A 19,786-nucleotide genomic window follows, 5' to 3' on the forward strand; every position below is an offset into this window, starting at 1 on the left:
ATGCTGACCATTTCTAGTGATTAAACTATGACATTGGCATTATATAAGAACTTACCATAATTCTAACTTTCTTGGTAACAGAATCTCTCTCCATGAAACAGAAGGCATCCACTGTAAACTCTATCTCCCCCTGTACTATAGTGGGAACAATTGGCATAAAAATGTCCTTTGATTCTCCGGGCTCCAACTGAAATGTACCCCATATATATACATGTATATATCAACTTCATGTTGCAAACAATAAATTAATCAAAGAAACTAGAGCTAAGGCCTTGGTTTAAAATTATTAACATGCATACACACACACAAAAAGTCTCCTTGACCTTGGAGACAGATATACAAGACACTTCATCTGTTTACCAGAGTTATACTAAGATATTCTTAAAAATGTTCCTATTGAAGAGATTACTATATCAAATATTTTACAAAACATGAACAACTTACAAAGACAATAGTTTGATGATCACCACTCTTGGTGAGTGGAGCATAGGCGCTAGTTATTCCCATCTCATCTACCCAGACAAACTTATAATTTTCTCCGTCTCTCATAGTCACCAATACCTACAAACATACAAATATTAACATACAAGTTGTTATATCAAAACTGATGTCTCGGAATATTCTTTTCTTCTTTTTAAATTTCAACCAACAATTCGAGTTTGATACAACAGTGAATGGTAAATTTTCTAACTTATTTAATGTAATCATCTAATTCAAACTGTTAACTTCTGGTACATATATTTTAAGAATAACTTTGCTAACAGTTGGTTGTAAGGTCAGACAGCAATTATATTACGAGAATGCCTGTCTGGTTGTGAACCTGTTGCAAATGCAAGTAATTTTAGCCTGTAACATTTACAAGGTTACAATACATTTCAAATAACCATAAAGCAATTTAAGTCAGCATACATTGGACATACTTCTTGTATAAAGTTGTCTTTACTGTTCAGAAAATACATTTTTAACATATTTTCATCTGAAAAAAAAAACAAATACTTTCAGGAATCTATTGAAAAAGTAAAAGAAAAAATACATAAAAGAGGTGACATACCTCGATATAATCATCAGCATACCAATAGTTAAACACAGTAACTCTAACACCTATCTGTTCTCCTCTAATTGTCAGCTCAGGTGCTTCAACGATGATATACATGTATCTTGTAGCATCATACTGTATAACAAGAATACAACCATGATATTCCAACATTATAATACATGGCAAAGACATGATATTAATAAACAATTGCTGAACATAGGAAAGAAGGTTCTTTTACAAAATTTGTTACCTTGATAACGTTACATTATGATTGAGACTTTGAGATTGCCAGTACAGACTGGAATATATAGCTCGAGGGTAATGGGTGGTAATGAGGCTGTGCTGAGCTTCTTTATTTACACAACTATTGTGTACATGATAACAAATTCTAGAACATTATAGTTCTAACCAAAATCTCACAAGTTCAAACCTTGTTAAAAACGTGATAACTACAAAAGTTGGTATATGGTAAATAAGATCTTACTCTGATAGGACTCTGCATGAGACCCAGTCCTTTATCTCTGCTTACAGACAGGGCGTTGATGATCCAGGTAAGTGGAAATTTCGGTGGTTTAATTCGGAACTGTACCATTCCATCTGGTCTGAAAAAAATAGTAATGTCAATAATAATTATTAAGTTTAATTTTGTCACATAAACACAGGAACATACAATAAGGAAAATGTGTTCAGAGTCAAGTTAGGATAAAATAATTGCATTGACACATCACAATAGGCCTAGACTTTGAGACCAATAATAAGTATTACATGTAAAATTTTTAAACCTTTTTTTGTTGGGTTTTACATCGCACTAACACACTAGTATAGGTCATATGGGGACTTTCTACCAGCTTTACTGGCACACACAACCTCAGGTGCCCTTCAGTGCATATAGGCACGAATGGGCACCTGTATAATACCACAAAGACCTTCCATAAGCTAGCTGGTTGGTTTCTTACATGAAAGAATCCAAAGTTCCTATCAGGATTCAAACCCACAGCAGTTAGTGGCAAATGGTTTGAAGTCAAAGACCTTAACCACTTGGTCATGGACGCCTCCTTTTGTAACTAATTTTTCAGTGGATTTTAAATTTCACTGAGGTACAATGTAAAGGTATGATCTTACAGGCTATAATCATGACCAGTGGAAAACCTCCCTTACTAAAACAAGTTACAGTCTGTAAGCACACAATTCTGAAGTCATTTAACATTTGTATTTGTGAGGGCACCCAATTTGTTTTTTGTTACATAAATAATCTGGCTATAGACATGCCTCCTGTTTAATCTCGGCTGAACTTTTTCCAGGATTGGATTCGAAAGTGTTTCAATAAGCTTACAGCTTCCAACACAATCAAACTAAAATAAATTCGAATAAATTAATGACTTACTTTACAAATCTTTCCTGCCAAGCAAAACCACTGTCTTCATAAAACCTGAGATTTCTGTTAACTCTGTAAATCATGTTCATCGTTCTATTGTCAACAAAGCGTGGATCAATCTTGGTACCTGAAATAGTAGATGTACATTACTATTTATTTGTTTTATCGTTCATAAGTTATACTATGTAGATAATAAATTGAAAGACATAAATCTATGAGGTCAGTCTACTATCATATTTCACTATTTCAAAGAATAATTAATGTCCATCTATCCAAATATTACCAAAATCTTCGACAATAAATTTGCATACTTCGTTATTTTTTATCCTGTCATATTGTGTTACTGCAAAATCATTATTTTCACGATTTTCGTGTATAGGTTAATATACAAATTTAAGAGTTAATTTTGTCTGCTGTAAGATAATTTTGCATCACATAATTCACATAATAAACAGTCCATGAATTTAAGAATCTAAAATGTTCTTTGTGACAAAGACACAAAATTTCATACCCACAAAATTAAGTGAATTTACAGTATTTTGACTTACATCCTTGTTCATCTGCACCATCATTAAGACAGTCCATAAAACCATCACATGTCTTGTTGACATGGTAACATGTTCCATCAAAACATGGCCGCTCATACTCCCAGTTACACATATCTGTACACCAAATAAAACAAGAAAAATGAATTATCTAAAACTATTTCCATGCTTTTCCTTCTATAAATTAATAAATGTGTTTTAGGTTTTTTTTTTCCTGATGTGCTTAAATATAATTTTATCAAAATATACAGGTATGTTAAAAAGTGTTTATGATATCTAAAACACAAAGATGGAAAATATTTCTTACACTTTATCTCAATTGGGAAATGTGCTTTAGTAAAACATCTGCACAAATTTCACTAATTAACAGCTAGCGACATATTAAAATCTTTTTATTGTATTGGATTTTATGTTACATCAACACAGTAAAGGTCATATGGCGACCTTCAAACTTTACTGGTGTAGGAACAACTCAGATGCCCTTCCATGCATTTTTTCAGGCACAAACGGGTACCTGAATAGAACCACTGATAATCTGTTCACGAGCTGGATAGCTTCCTAAAATGATAGAATCCAAAGTCCTTGTCAGGATTTGAACTCACAGTGGTTACGAGCAAGTAGTTTGAAGTCAACGACCTTAACCACTTGGCCACGAATGCCCATATTGAAATCATATCTAAATACTCACCTGGTATATCGTGAATATTGGCATCTGACAACACCAGCAAGCCAGCATGCTGTAACATAGAAATCAGGCTTTATGTTTACTACCTGTCTACATTTAGGGGCAACATCAATGCAACAAGTGCAAACCAAGGTCAGTCAGCATAATGTGCTGTTTTTCATGGTCTGCACTGTTCGTTATTCAGTCAGTACATATTTTGAAATTTCTCCTAAAAAGAATGAATGGTTTTGTCTGGATTGAAACATTGGTAAGTCCATTTAAGATATTCTGAGATGTTAAACAAATTAGCTTTTACAACTTACAAATTTCATTAAAACTTAGAATTGTACAAACACCATTAATAATATTGCTACTAGACGTTGAAACTAACTGCTATAAAATCACATATTTAAGCAAAAACAATTAGGTCATATTGTATGTTAATTGAAAAAAAATTGGTAAATTAAAATTTTGCTTACCCTGAATGTTGAGTTTGCATCAATACCATAGCCAGTAGAGGCGTAGAATTTGTACTCGTATTCTGTGTCACTAAGGCGCCACAACTGTTTGTAACTTCCCTTTGCTGGCTCATCATAACTGACCAACTCATCAATCAACTGTAGTGATATATAACATTCACAGTTAACTTAAGATAAATATTTACATAACTATCAGTTCTTACACACAAAAAGTAGTGCTGCTGAATCCCTTTGCTTCATGAAAAACAAGAGCTGTAGATATGACAGTGTGCTCGACTATTCCCAGTGCTTGATAGTAAAACAAGACTTGAAGAGTCTTGAAAATGTAGAGCCATAATTCTGTCAAAACCATGTTAGAGAAATGGGCCTAGAAGAGTGAAACCCTTTTTTGCTTTCAAATACGTGTGAAAAGTTTCAACCCATTCCCTTCAGTAGTTTTGGAGAAACCAACTTGCACACACAAAAACTTAACCAAAGTATGATGGCAGTGGCAACGCCCTAAAAAATTGAATACCATGTTAATTAAGTGATTAAAGTAATAAATAAAACTATCATGATTTCTACAAGGCAAAAACAGCATTTATTCAACTCTAACTGAATTACTTTCTAAATAGTACAATGTTGCCTCATACAAAGTATATGTAAATGTCATACTAAATATATGTTAACAGACTTACATTATTTTCTGTTAGACCATCATTCATTCCTTTACTATACAGATCATTTGGCATGGCAGCAAAAGCAACGTATGATCCTGGCTCGGCTATTGCATTAATCTCTATTGAGTGAAGAGTAAAGTCCTTCCCCTTGTTGATAATTGCTTTTACCTGTAAAATATTTCAATCATGAAATCATAGAAGTCAATCTAAAACATATTTTCTTTTGACACAATAAAAACTGAATTATACTTTAATGAACATTTTAATTTGTAACTGAAAGATGCTAACACATTGAAATATTCTCATTCTGGACAACATTCAAAAGAGCAACCACCAGCTTACAAAGTAACACTACACACTAGACAACTGTGTTAAAGAAGTCATTTGCTGAACAGTTGCCCTATTACTTATCATCAATGATTATTCATTTATTCATCGTAATTTTTATTCTTTAATCAAATCAATAATCACATCACCAATTACAAAACGTATTTTTTTTTATTTATGATTGCCCCATAGCCTTGTATAAAATATAAAGGACACATAATACCGTAATAATTCTATTTAGCGCCCGGGCTTTTATTAGAATCATAGACTTTTCGAAAGTTGGGGATGGGCGTTAATTGGAGACGCATCTTCATAAGACAAACTAATTTTCTAAGCAAGGCTTTATAAATCCACTCGCCCCTCATAACGAATCCGAAGAATGAGCGGATGTTGATTTATAATTGCAGACAACTCTAAAGTCGATTTCGGTATCGTAACGTACCGGCTAAAGTCTGTTCTTTTCCGCACTTTAATACCGTGCATGTAGAGTCCGGTTTCCGAGCACGGGAATAAAAAATGAGCCTCACGCATTTTTACTGCAAAAATATTATGATTTTTCCCAACGAAATATTTATGTAAGGTTACCAATTAACTCTGTAATCTGGGATGTTCTATACAATTCAAAAAGTCAATGGAATATTTTGAGTTCGATCATTATGCATTTTTTACCCGCCAATATAATTGTTAAAAAAAAAGTAAGAATAGTTCTGACCGATTTTACTGACACAAGCATATATGTTCCTAAAGGGATTGATGCGGGATTTTGATATAAAAAGACAATCGTCTATTGTTCAAAATAATTTTAATCAGAACTAATCTCCCATGTTGGACCCCAATACATTGAACCACACACGTTGACCTTGCTGACGTAATGAAATAGGCGCGTGAGTTTTGGCATCTCGGAATGGTTATTTTTTATACATGTATATATATCTTATACACAAAACACATTGAATTATGGCAACACCTATGCTTGTGTCTATAAAATCTGTTATTAAGGGATATCACGTTTACAAATATACATGCCCAGTCGGAACTATACTTCAGTGTAATTTGGAACCAGAAAATGAACATAGTGATAGCGCAATTATCGTAAAAAATAATGGATCTCTTGTTGGACATATACCGGAGGGATTATGTCAGCCTCTTACAAAATTATTCAAAGATGGACTTATTGTAGAAATCAGTGCCGAAATACTTGGAGAACCGCGTTCGTCATCAAAAGGAACTTTTGTAAAAGGTGGTGGCATTGAAATACTGTGTACATATAAACTTTACGGAAAAAAAGACAAGAAAAAGGAAGTTCGTTCCTACGTGAAAACGGAAATAAGGAAACTTGAATTGTAAAGGTAAGCTCAATTGTACTCAAATCGGGGGATGGGCGTTTAAAAGGGGCAGTTAATTTTTCAACTTTGGGCTGAAAAATGGCCGTTTTTTGTCCAAAATATGGGGGTGGGCGTCTATTAGAGGATGGGCGCTAAATAGAATTATTACGGTACATCTACTTAAACCTTGTCAGACCATACAAGCAATAAAATTTGAAATCTTCTACTAAATGTAATGCTATAAATGAAATTTCATTCAAGCTGCTAGTACAAAGGAATATGTGACAATCTGATGAGATGATTACAATATTATTAATTTCTCATTTATTCGAAAAATAAAAACAACAACAACAAGTCCCTGCATGTAAAACTTACAGGATTAGATCTTGTTCCATTAACAAAGAAGTTCAATGTGTCAACAACCATTTCCTCAGGTGACGTCTGCAAAAAGTACACAACAATACGTGCAGTGGGGACCATCTGTCGAGACAACGCCACTGCAAATGTCTTATGACGAGAAATCATTTCCAGCTCTTCTCCGATCAAAATGTTTCCTTGTGACACAATCTGTGATGAAAACATTTGAAATATTTAAACGTTATTATATAAACTAATTAATTAGACATGAAATGACTGTTTATATGTAATTTCTTTTTGATAATTTTATCATTTCAATTTGATATACAGTTTTTCTGACATATACTGGCAATGTCAAGGTCTGAAAGCAAGTTACTAAGCAAACGTTTCTTTATTCAGTACCAGTATTAACCAGCCTTCAACATGGAGCAGCAATCTTCTCAACGTGAATGACATGACTGTAGAATAAAGCACAAATTGTGAAAACATTGATGGAAACAGGGCTTGCACTGTGGAAACTTTCAGTTAATCCATTCTGATGCATCATTATAACAGAAAGAAATCTCTTTTTTTTCCCTTCTTTTTTCAGTTCGGTTATACGTTGTACCAACACAGTATAGGTGTTTCTGGTCGTGGAAGACCTCAGGTGCTCTTCTTTGCATTACTTCAGGCATGAACAGGCACCTCAGTAGAACCACTGATGTTCCGTAAGCTAGCTGGATAGCTCCCTCACATAATAGAATCTTAAGTCCCTTTTAGGATTTGCACCTACAGCAGTGAGTGGCAAGTGGTAGAAGTCAACAACATTAACTACTTGGCCATGGACACCACTGGATATCAACACAAACCATCTTACCTGATAGTAAATCATGGGAACAAAATGACTGGTTTTCACATGGAAAATCATAAACTCGTTCACGTTTGGAGTATCTGTTGATGTACGAACAGAGATATAACTTCTGCTGGGGGAATAATATCGTGAAGCTTTCAATGTCTGTGTTGTTCTGATATCATAGTCCCACTTGGCCTGAAATATAACATTTAACAAAATGCTTATTTACGTACAAGCTGATTCAATTTGGGCAAAATTTGTATCAATACAAGTTGATAATTTGCTTAAAAACTTTTTTGGTTGCATTTTCAGTTGTAAAATTGTTATGGTGATAGCCCTCCCAGTGTTTATTAAATAAAGAGGCAAACTTCAAAAGTAATTTGAATATGAGCGAGGCAATGAAAGCATACACAATTTAATCTACTACAAAAATCAAACATCTACTGGGATAAGGTATATATTTTTTGTTGCAATTTCAAGTGACACCAACACTGTTTAGGTCATACGGCAAATTTCAAGCTTAACTGGTGGAGGAAGATTGAAGGTCCCTCCATGCATTTTTCTAGTAATCACCAGGCACCCAAGTAGAACCACTAACCTTCCATCAGCTTGCTGGATTCATCACATGCAAAATTCATAGCCCCTGGCAAGAGTCAACACAACATCGGTGAGAAGCACAGATTGAAAAGCCATGTATTGCCGGAGAAAAGCTATAATTATACTCACAATAACTTCAACAGAAGAACATCCAGCAGGGATGGGTACATCAAACGCGGCAACACCATCTACAGGTTGCTTTTCATCAGGATTATTCTCTACACCGCCAGTTACTCCCCCATCTAAATAACTGTAACGTTTTGTGATTTGAATTCTTCGATAATTATCGACTACTGGTGTTCCATCGTAATACATAGCTGCAACCTTAATAAAGAACAAAAAATAGAGGATATTGAATTAGGGTAGATTTAATGCTAAAGGCAGAGGATGGCATATCATTTTTATTCAACTGGTTCAATAAATTTAGTGATGAATGTGATATTATATTTATAACATATCCAAATATAGTAACTGTTTACAACTAAAGAGTCATTTATCAATGACGCGCCGATAGTGAAACTTAACATTAGCGCCTTTAAAGCTATGTTTGTATATTTAGCAAATGAGGTCACCTCAAAATTTTATTACACAAGTGTAATATTGCTTTTATCAAATGGCTTTATTATACTCCTGTGCCTTGGTTAATGTGACAAATTCTTTTTAATATAATATTAACTATCTAAAATCATTATACCATTGGCTACTGAAGCCAAATACTAAAATTTAAAGAAATTCAGTAGTATCCTTTTAAATAATTCTTTTAAATCTAAGCAATATTTTCTGATGCTTTAAATTTCAATTTCTCTATCTTTATTTTTAGTGAATCTTTGTTTATTGATTTATATTAATATAGCTTGATAAAAACAATCCTGAAGATGTGGTGCAAAATACTTCTGGAAATAATGTCAATATTATACTTAACGAATAAATGCTACACTGGTCAATAGAAAATTAATATAACCATGTTACTCTTTTCTTCTTACTCTCATATCTTTCTGTACTGAACAGAAATCGTTTACAGTCACATGTATTTGATTATTAATTGATTATAAATCAATTTCATATATAAATTTTATGTTATTGATTAATAATCAATTACACTGATGACTCTGTAATGGAATACTTTCAATTTCTTTGGCAAAAGTAATCATGTTATTGAAGTGGGTATTTCAATTTTTTTTTGTAGACAAGCAGAGCTTATGAAAAGCTTGAGAACCCAGTGCTTTCATACACTTAGTTTATTTAAGACATACCTTTAAAATCTTATTATTCACTTAATAAGTTAATACAGAGCACTATGTCATAGACAATATAATCTTAAAGACCAACTTAACTAAGACATACCTGTAAATTTGTAATATTATTCACTTAATTAGTTAATATTGACACAGACAATATAATCTTAAAGACCAACTTACGTAGACCGTCATTATGGAGTCTGGTTTAAATGTCCGCACATTGTCTCCTATAAACATGACCCTGATGTTTGGATTGAAGATAACCGTGCTGGCGAAACCTTTCTGTGTCATGTTAAAGAACCAGTCCTTTGCTGTTACGTTAAAAACACACTCGTATCCGATCAAGTTATCGGCAGACGGCCATGTCCGTCGTACCTCGTCCAATATGTCTTGTCTTTTGAACTCAAAATCAATCCTCCCTTTAAACTGAAATATAAACAGCAAGTTATATGCTTGTGTTAACATCATTTGAAGGTCAAACTTTTATTTTCATTTAATTTGAAATTTAACCCTGAACCTGCATGCAGGAGCAAAACTAGGTAAGCCTTTGCCACCAATATAGAGTATCTAGCCTGCACCTCTTATGCAGTCTGAACAGGCTCTATACTACTGCTAGCTCTACTTAATAATATTTGAGCCGCGTCACGACAAAACCAACATAATGGGTTTGCGACCAGCATGGATCCAGACCAGCCTGCGCATCCGCGCAGTCTAATCAGGATCCATGCTGTTCACTATCGGTTTCTCTACTTGCTATAGGGTTTGTAAGCGTACAGCATGGATCCTGATCAGACTGCGCGGAAGTGCAGGCTGGTCTGGATCCATGCTGGTCGCAAACGCATTATGTTGGTTTTGTCGTGACACGGCTTGTTTGTATTTTGACTTCAAATGGTCTGTTCCAAATTCAAGGGTGGGTGGGGCTTGATAGTGCAAATTATTAAACAAATTTAACAGGTTAAGGGTTAATATTACTTTTTTCAGAGACCCTGTCAAAAAGACCAATGTCTCAAAGTTAACAGATAGGTCTGACAATACATGAAATAAATTTACTTTTGAAAAATGAATCATTTTGCATCATTATTAGAACAGTGATTTTCCCCCTGTATTACAGCTGAACAAAGGATGTTTTCTCTAGCCCAAAATAGGTATATTATATATATATAGGTATAGGTATATTTTCACCTAAAATTTTCGTTTTTTTTTCCTGAATTGCCCTGTGCACACTCTTAACCAGAACCATGACTTTACAGCAGCTGACATACAACAGCTTGTTGATAAATCTAACTGACCGAAAGCTGACCCTTATAAATAGCCTCTGCTATAAAACATGCATGTTAACTATTGTTGAAATTGATTTTTTTTATAAAATGTATTTGTAAATTCCATTCTTAGTTGTTGGAATTTGGTTTCAGGTTTTCCCTATTTTCTGATTTATGGTTCTCTATTTTCCCATTCAGAAAGTAACGAGTTATTTTGAAAAATTGAAAAAAAAATCACTGATTATATATTATCATTTTTATAGCATAAAATTTATTGTCACTTAGGAAGACTAAAATACATTTTTTTAGAAGGGTAAACATGAATTCTTACATAATCGTAGTGCTTGTATAGACGTGGGTATATACTAAAGTCCCAGGGATCTCTGTATGCATTCATGGCATAAAACTGATCATAAGGGTACACATCTCTTGGTGGAATCAAAGTTATCTGGACATCAGCTGATCCCATAACTGGCTTTCCTGTTGTTATACTGTAAATATAATAAAAACATGTTAATTTGCTAACTGCTTAAAGTGACATTAGGCTCAGTTTTTCATTGTTTTATAGGTTCAGTTGAATTGATTATATATTTCAAAACATTGACTGTTATAATGGTGATTGCCCAGTACTTGACATTGAAAAATGTAAGATAGACCTAAGTTATAAATCAGTGCATTATTCAGTCCTAAAAAGGACACCAAGGTAAACTTAAATTAAAATTCAGTGCATTATGCTGTCCTGAAAGGACACGCAGGCAGAACTGTCCACATTCTAACTGGACAACAATCCTACACATCAGAACTGACTACTAGATAAGTTAGACTGACAAGAGATGAAAGAAAAAAATATTGGTTCAGAGTTAGAGATATTAATCTCATTCTCAAAAACAGCATGAAAACAATATAATCAACAAATCTTCATACTTTGCCATCAAAACTCCTCTAACATGGTCCATGTTGTCCATAACATACGGATGTGTGGTTACGTTCAAATCAAAACGTGGGTCCCCTGTAAAATATAAATAATATCATAATAACTTCATGATGAAGAGGAAAGTAATAAATAAACATTATATATAAAACTTTAGTTGACAGAACTTGAGCATCTATGAAAATGATTCTTAAACTCCACCGGCATCCTAAAGCCTAAACACATAAAATTTGAATACCTAATGTAGAATAGATCAACATAACAACTTATGCACAACTTCAATATAATAAAGAAATAAACACAGAATTAAATGAAAAAAACAACAACAACATATTTTTGTACTATTCCTAGCTTGATTTAAGTTAAGAGCATGTATTTTTTTTATTTTTTTCATGTCAATAAAAATAATTATTTAGGAAAAAAGAGTGAGCAAATGATTGTTCAATTTTGCATACACTGTATGGGTTGAGATCAACATCAAATGGTCATTATCACGTTCTACCATACCTCTGTCTAAATGAGGACCTACTTATTTTCTTGTCTTTGATGAATAAAGAACCCATTTATAAGTATCAAACTGGACTTTTTCTTTCACTTCTCCAAGTAGGAACAATAAAGCTTAATCAAACAAAAAAGTCTACATAAATATACTTACAATATTCTTCAACTTGGAAATATTTTTTGTATTCATAACCCTGAAATTAAACATACAAGCAAAATTTTCAACAAAACAATTTTAAGTTTGAAACATAAAGTTTGAATAATATCATTTTCAGTGTTCTAACAATCTTTGGTTCAATTCAATTTCTGGCTTTAAAAATTTCCTTACCATAAGGAACAACTACTTTATATTAAATTGCTTTTTAAGGCATTGGCTTTTTATGCTTTGACAATAGTAAAATATCATTCCTCACACTGAACCTGCCTATTGTGTACATAACCTTTTTTGTACATAAATTTCATAATGATCAATTAGAGTTAATCTTTCTCATTGCCGGATATATACTTTAATTCTCCGTTACAATGGCAATGACTCAGTATGGGGCAGACCATAAGATTACAGACTTAAAGGTTTGCTATTTAGTTCTTTTCCAACACAAAGCATGTATGTTTTGATTAACACTAAATATGTTTAACATTATTAATTTGTACTAAATTGCAATTTAAACAGATTTATGAGAAGAAGTTGACAATTATTTGCAGATTCACCTGTTATTACAGGTACACAATCCAGGTAATCTTGTTAGTGACCTGACTACTGTTCTATGACTAAACTTTAGTTAAAATCTGGCTCTCAATTGATCAAGACAAAAAATATTCAGTAACTTAATTGAGTAAATAAAAAAAGAGTCCTGACACAAAATAAAATATATTATAAAAGACTTACATATGCATCAACCTGTATTGACCAATTACCATAGTTTGGCTGGTCTGATAATGAGAAATTTTGGCTGACAAAACCACCAGCATTAGTCTGAAGACCAAGCCATCGTCTAACAGGGAAGCCAGTTGGATCCTGTATAACAAGTATAACATGAATTATAATACTGCATGTTTGAAACGTCCCTTTTTATTGGATAATTGTGACGTTTATATAGTTTTATATACACTGCTGCTGTCAATTTTCTTAGAAATCTCACTGTATTATAAATTTGTTATGTATATTCCCGACAGTTTAAATGACTGTATATAAATGGTTGTTGAGCTGTTTTTCTAAACTGCCATTTTTATAGAGCTATATAATCTGTCAAAAACTAATTTTATACAATAATCATATTTTTCTGTTTGGTTCAAGATACATACAAATTTTATAGGTAATATTATCGCTATGTTCAGGCTTTACCCTTGTTATCCCCCTTGAATTAAATCATGAAAAAAAATCAAACATTTGTAAGCTACAAGCCTATGTGAGAAGTTAATTTTAATATATTTCAAGTTTCAGTTACATATTCTGATGCTGACAAGGATGTCATTATAATACTTGCAGAGTACTTAGTTCTGTTTTTTTTGTTTTGTTTTTTTTTAAAAATGGAGTTAAGATATACTTACCTTTACATCCAAAATGTGAAGTTTCAAACAATACAGATAAAAATAGTGGGGGAAAAATGAAGTGATGCCTCTTCTGATTTACATTGTAATTATTTATTAGCACAACTATTATAATAATTGAAGAAAAATTATATTTACCTTTACATATATTGTTAAACTACCATACATTGGCATCATATCTGGAAGAATTGGTACTACCCGGAAATGTACTGAAAAATTAAGCATAAAAACAAAATGAAAAATATATTTATCATCTGTCTTTTACTTTGCCTCATAAATTGAATAATTTTCAAAGGATGCATCACACAAAACTATACGTCTACAAAAAGGATATAAGATTACAAATAAGTAAATAATAATGACCCAACACTTAACTTGCTATAATAATGACCCAACACTTAACTTGCTAACCAGGGAAGTTGTAAAACACTTTGACTGTGACATATTTGGAATTTACTGTATGTTCACCACTTTAAAATGTGTCTTAGTATTCAGCTAAGTAACTAAACAAAATTGTAGTAAAAAACAACAACAACAACAACAATCAAACTACTATTCTTTTTTTTTTCATTTATAAAAAGTCCGTATAAATGCAACTCATCAAACATTCATCACAATTTTGTGGCCATAAACACAGCTCTACGCTACTTTTACACTCCATTCAACTTTGCAATGTTTACATACAAATCCCCTAAGCGAATGATTTTAAAAACATAACAAGTTAGTCAAGTTAGAAAAAAGGCTACCTAAGAAATAAGAATAATAGTAATAATATTAACCTGTCTGTCCCTGTTTGTAGATCGGTTTACTCAGCTGTATGAATACAGATGCTTGTTTCGCATCAAAATCTATCTTTGTTTCATTGTAAAACGCGTAACCACCTTCCCCTCCATTTAACATCCCTTCGATTTTGATTGTGTAACTACCAGGTTGTGCATTAGCAGGCATCTAAAAATAATATAATTACAAATATGATCACTGTCCTTGAATTTATGAGATTTTGAAGAAAATAATGAATCAGTATAATCATAATTAATACGAAGAAATTATCTGTAAAAGTAATAAAATGTAATCTAAAGGTTACCAATAATCGTTTGAAATATAAGGTTGTTGTTTAGTTCAAATTTAATTTTTGTAGCAGATTATCCGTTCTGGAGTTTGGGAAACCTGTTGCTTAGCAACAAAACACTTACAAGCATTTGCATGATTCTGCTTCCTGGTTGATCAAATTTAAGTACACCTTCTGTAAATTCTGTGCTGTCTTTATTAACAGAAACACGAAGACTAATTTCACTATATTCTAGACGTAAAATAGTGCAGTACACTTGGAAAACCTGGTTTGGTCGTATTTTTCTTGGTGCCATTATAATGTATGTTCTGAAAATAATTAGAAAAATTTAACAATATTCAAGACAAGTGGCAAAGGAATAATAATATATTGTGCGAAATCAGATAAATATACTACCAGAGTGAAATCAACGGAATCAGTTAATACAATATTAGTGATATCAGTGGAAAATCAGATTGGTATGGATAACTTTAGATTGATATCAATGAAATAAAGAAAGATATCCAATTAAATATTTCTAATTCTAGAAAAGACAATGTTATTAAACCACACCAAAGAATTTTTATTTAAGATATAGTCTTAGGATATTGACTGACTGTAGGTTTCAGGGATCATTCTAAGGGGCAATTTCCGCGATTTTTCGCAAAAAAATCACCAAAATCTCAGAGAAATTTGTGAAATGAGAGAAAATATCGCACGGCAATTTGAGCCGGAAAATGTCTAATCAAAATCTAAAGAATGCTAAAATTACACAAAAATATGATTAAAAATTCACGATTCCCATCAAGAATTTAATTTCAAATTGTTTATTAATGAAATCGGTGTAAAAAAAAACCTCCAAAAAGTAGTCCAACACTTTGAATTATTTAGCCTAAAATAATTGCCGATCAGAGACCGCAAATTCACCGTACAGAAATACGGTATGATGACTAACCTTTATCTATCTGTAAGTCGAGAATTTACACAAAACACTTTTAATTGATTTTAATAAAAATTGTTAGACACAAAATAACATAACAAGAGCTGTCCGTAAGACAGCGCGCTCGACTTTTTTATTGCTTGCCAATAAAAAAAGTTTTTGCAGTAAAAGGCAATACAAGAATCTCTGTATTTTTAAAGTGAACAATGGCCATGAGCATTAAGATATTTAGTGAAGAATTATTTTATTATGACATAATTTATGGTAAAGTGAACAAGTGGATAGGAATGAATTTTTTTAGATTTTTTAAGTTTTTTAGTGCTTGCCTATAATACAAAACATTGACAGTTAAGGGCCATAATTCAAATAAAATCTTTGACAGAATTACCTTCTCCTGGACATGTTTGGGAATCATGATTGTAAACAAGTATTCCAACTTTCAAATTAATATCTCAAACAGTTCAGTCAAAAAGTGGACTGGTACTAAAAACTTAACCAAGATTCTAAGTCGATAAAAGGCCTAATTTTTAAACAAATCCTTGACAGAGTTACCTTCTCTTGCGTACAGATGGGGTAATGATGTGAAATAGCATTAAAAGTTTCAAAGCAATATCTCAAAGGGTTAAGGCAATAAGTGGATTTTACCCATATTCAATGTATTTTCTAAGTCAAAAGGGGCATAATTCTGTCAAAAACCTTGACAGAGTTATGTCCTCTTGTCTGTTGATGAAGGTCGTGATGGTAAACAAGTATGGTCAGTTTCAAAGCAATACCTCCAATGGTTTTGAAATAAAGTGAGGTGGTACAAAAAACTTAACCAAGCTCAATACACTTTCTAAGTCAAAAAAGGGCCATAATTCTGTCAAAAACCTTGACAGAGTTATGTACTCTTGTCTGTAGATGGAGGTTATGATGGTGAACAAGTATGGTAAGTTTCAAAGCCATACTTGTAATACTTCTGAAATAAAGTGGGGTGGTACGAAAAACTTAACCAAGGTGTGACGCCGACGCCGACGCCGACGCGAGTAGGATAGCTCCCCTTTTCATAGAAAAGTCGAGCTAAAAATGGACATGTCAAAAACAAATACCGGTAAAATGTGTCTTCTAAATGTCACAACAACCACGGTAAATTTTGCCGTAAAGAACAAATTAAAAAATTTTGTTTTACGATTCCTGATGAAATAGCTGATAATAAATATTCTTTTATTGAACAAAAATATTTAATTTTATATAATTGCAATCAGCAACAGCTAGAATTGTGAATGTTTCAGCAGAAAACAGACAAATATTCATTTGTCACATATTTTCGCGATGCCTTGATAAAAAAAATACTAAAAGGAAGCTGAGTGTTATTTAAAGGTGTTTTATAACACTAAAAATGATGTTTATGAATAAAAATTACTTTAGGTATTGTTTATATTTGTGGATATGGAGATTTTTGTCATTATGTGTTCAGGTCACATATTCAATGAATATTTTTAAATGGAGGGAGGTGTGTGAATAGAATCATAAAGAAAACAAAATGTAAGGTTATAAAAAATATTCTTCAAATCTCAACAATCACTTCTGTACAGTACAGTGTTGTCCATTAGGAACATTGGCTGCAAATAATAGTTGTAGTAGATATCCATGTATAATTCTTTTATATTTCAGAATAAAGGTGTTAAATTTATTTTTCACAATTAGAATTTTATTATGTTTAAAAATTCACAAAAGAAAAGGCATAGGATGTGTTAAAAAGTGAAAACAAGAAACACTGTAATAAACAGAGCTACATCTTCTTATATCCTCATTAGATAAACAATGTTTATATGTACAGTGATTTTAAAAAGTTAGAAATTTCCATATTTTTAACCTCGCCCATCATGAAAATTAAATCTCTCAAGAAAATATAATTTCTCTCATTAAAATTTCTCAAATGAGAGAAAATCTCTCATTAAAAATCCTGACCAGAATGATCCCTGGGTTTAATACTAAATTTATTGAACAAGTTGAAAAAAATCATATTATGCGAGCCTCAGGCAAACATAAAATTGTTTTATTCAACAAGTTCAATAAATTTAGTATTGCATCACAAGGATATATTGTTCTACTCATCGCATATTCAAAATAAAGACTGCTTCAAGTGCAGAAGAATCATTTTTCATTGATGATCTTTATAAATAATGTAACACTAACATTTAGGGCATCTTTACACTATGTTTGTATAATGTAAATGACGTCAAAATATATATGCACGGCCGGGCAATACCATTTTTTATTTTTTACAAAGTTGCAAAATTGGCACAGGTATATATGATAAAAAATGTTACATACGGTGCTCTCTCCACCTGGTAGCCACCAACATTGTTGACAATTTCATCTCTAGTCTGTGCTGCTGCGAAGCCCCAGATAAGAGCTAGGGTTAACCCTAGTAGGCAAAGTTTCGTCATGATCTTAACTACATCCACATCTGAACTGTATGGTAAGAATAGTATCTGAAATATAATCCAAATTTAGAGAAATCTGTACAGCATGTGAACATAGGAATTATATGATTATATATATTTTAGGGAAAAGAGTCAACTCGGCCCTATACCAACTTGGCACGGGTCAACTCGGCCCACTTTAAAAAAATATATTTAACGTAGTAATATTAAAAAAAATATCAAACAAAAACATGTTTACTTAATATCATAATTAAGCTTCTAATTAATTGCAGGTGGTCACTAATCAATTTTAAATGAATGCGTCAATCATAATTATCACCTAATTAATCGGTATCCTTACGAACACACTGATTGATAATAATAGCCTGTGACAATAAGAGTCCCTTTAATGTCTTTAACCAATTTCATTTAATTTGTTTGTAATTGTCAAAAGCTGAAAATTAAGTCCGTGTATTATACATAATTACAAATATTACAAAAAATAGTGATTACACAAACCTAAATATAAATAATTGAAAAGTGGGCCGAGTTGACCCGTGCCGAGTTGGTATAGGGCCGAGCTGACTCGGGGGCCGAGTACGTTTTAGGGCCGAGCTGACCCGGAATCTATTTTAGTGTTTACTTACTTGTACATAGGGGTTATTTTTAGTCATTATGATCTTAAACAATGTTATCATAATTGCCATTTTATTTGTATGACCCTGATGCTACGTTTACACAGGATGCTATGTTTGCCAAATAGCACACGTAAATGATGTAAGGGGAGCGGTGGCCAAGTGGTTAAGGTGTCTGCTTCTCAACCCAGGGATCATAGGTTCGAGCCCTAAACAGGTCACGACCATGTTTCTTCATATGACACAAGAACTGTTTGGTTTCAGGAAGCGGACTCGAAAGTGATTAAATGAAGTTGCAAGAAATAAATTGTTTTTCGCAATCGAGCTTAAATAAAGGAATTATTTTTCATTATGTTTGAACAAAATGATGTCTGTTGGGACACATGTAACAGTGGGAATTACTTAACTTATTATGGTTTATTTCACTAAAATAAATTTGGTAGGAAATACAGTATATTTACAAAAGAGTGAGAAAATACAATTTAAATAAAATTTAGTGGGAAATTGCATGATTTTATCAAAATTTTACCTGGTGTAGATGCCTTTACATGGTACATAAACATGTACAACGTTAAATGTTCAATGTTAAGATTGAACTATTTCATTAGCATAATGTTTTAAAGAAAATGAATCGTAATTTACAATTTTTTGTAAACACTTCCGCTATTTTTAATCCGCCATTTTAATTTTGAAAATATCAACAAGGTAAACATCTTACCTGTCAGGTGTTGCTACTAAGTGATAGTCATTTAAATATATGCAAGATGTTCAAATTGACTATTTACTTTAAACTAACAAAGTTTAGAAAATTGTTTTAAGAAGATCAATGACTATTTAGAATTATAAAAAAATACCTGTACGATGACTCTCACCTGAGACTGGTTACAATTTCATACATAGATATGGATAAAGTGCGAAACTTTTTAATTCGCGAAACGTTTCCTTTCCGTTGCTGCTTAGATTGTCGATATTAAAGTTGTAACAGGGATATTAATATATGCATGTATGTATACATCCCTTAAATTCTAGTAGATTTTGTTCTTGCAGGTTTTATAAATTTAAATACAATTTGCAAAAGTAAA

General features: G+C 32.3%; 1 protein-coding gene across 2 annotated transcripts in view; it reads right to left on the bottom strand.

The window, feature by feature from the left end:
* Window positions 1-19,635, bottom strand: part of LOC132749929 (CD109 antigen-like) — a 33,554-nt gene extending 13,919 nt beyond the window's left edge. The window contains exons 1-22 of one of the 2 annotated variants that reach the window (XM_060739871.1): window positions 19,559-19,635; window positions 17,978-18,138; window positions 14,867-15,050; window positions 14,453-14,621; window positions 13,812-13,882; window positions 13,012-13,140; window positions 12,280-12,319; window positions 11,618-11,702; window positions 11,025-11,184; window positions 9,615-9,860; window positions 8,326-8,520; window positions 7,624-7,794; window positions 6,786-6,977; window positions 4,777-4,926; window positions 4,100-4,237; window positions 3,645-3,693; window positions 2,960-3,073; window positions 2,421-2,538; window positions 1,521-1,638; window positions 1,052-1,171; window positions 445-561; window positions 56-187 (exon numbers count right to left, since the gene is read on the bottom strand). In XM_060739871.1, the coding sequence (XP_060595854.1) occupies window positions 56-187; window positions 445-561; window positions 1,052-1,171; window positions 1,521-1,638; window positions 2,421-2,538; window positions 2,960-3,073; window positions 3,645-3,693; window positions 4,100-4,237; window positions 4,777-4,926; window positions 6,786-6,977; window positions 7,624-7,794; window positions 8,326-8,520; window positions 9,615-9,860; window positions 11,025-11,184; window positions 11,618-11,702; window positions 12,280-12,319; window positions 13,012-13,140; window positions 13,812-13,882; window positions 14,453-14,621; window positions 14,867-15,050; window positions 17,978-18,093 (2,814 nt within the window). In that variant the 5' untranslated portion in view covers window positions 18,094-18,138; window positions 19,559-19,635. The other variant, XM_060739872.1, reaches the window with a different exon arrangement.
* Between the last annotated feature and the right edge of the window lie 151 nt (window positions 19,636-19,786).

This window comes from Ruditapes philippinarum, unplaced genomic scaffold (assembly GCF_026571515.1).
Source record: "Ruditapes philippinarum isolate M1 unplaced genomic scaffold, ASM2657151v2 ctg4794_1_1_1_1, whole genome shotgun sequence".
Classification (NCBI taxonomy): domain Eukaryota; kingdom Metazoa; phylum Mollusca; class Bivalvia; order Venerida; family Veneridae; genus Ruditapes; species Ruditapes philippinarum.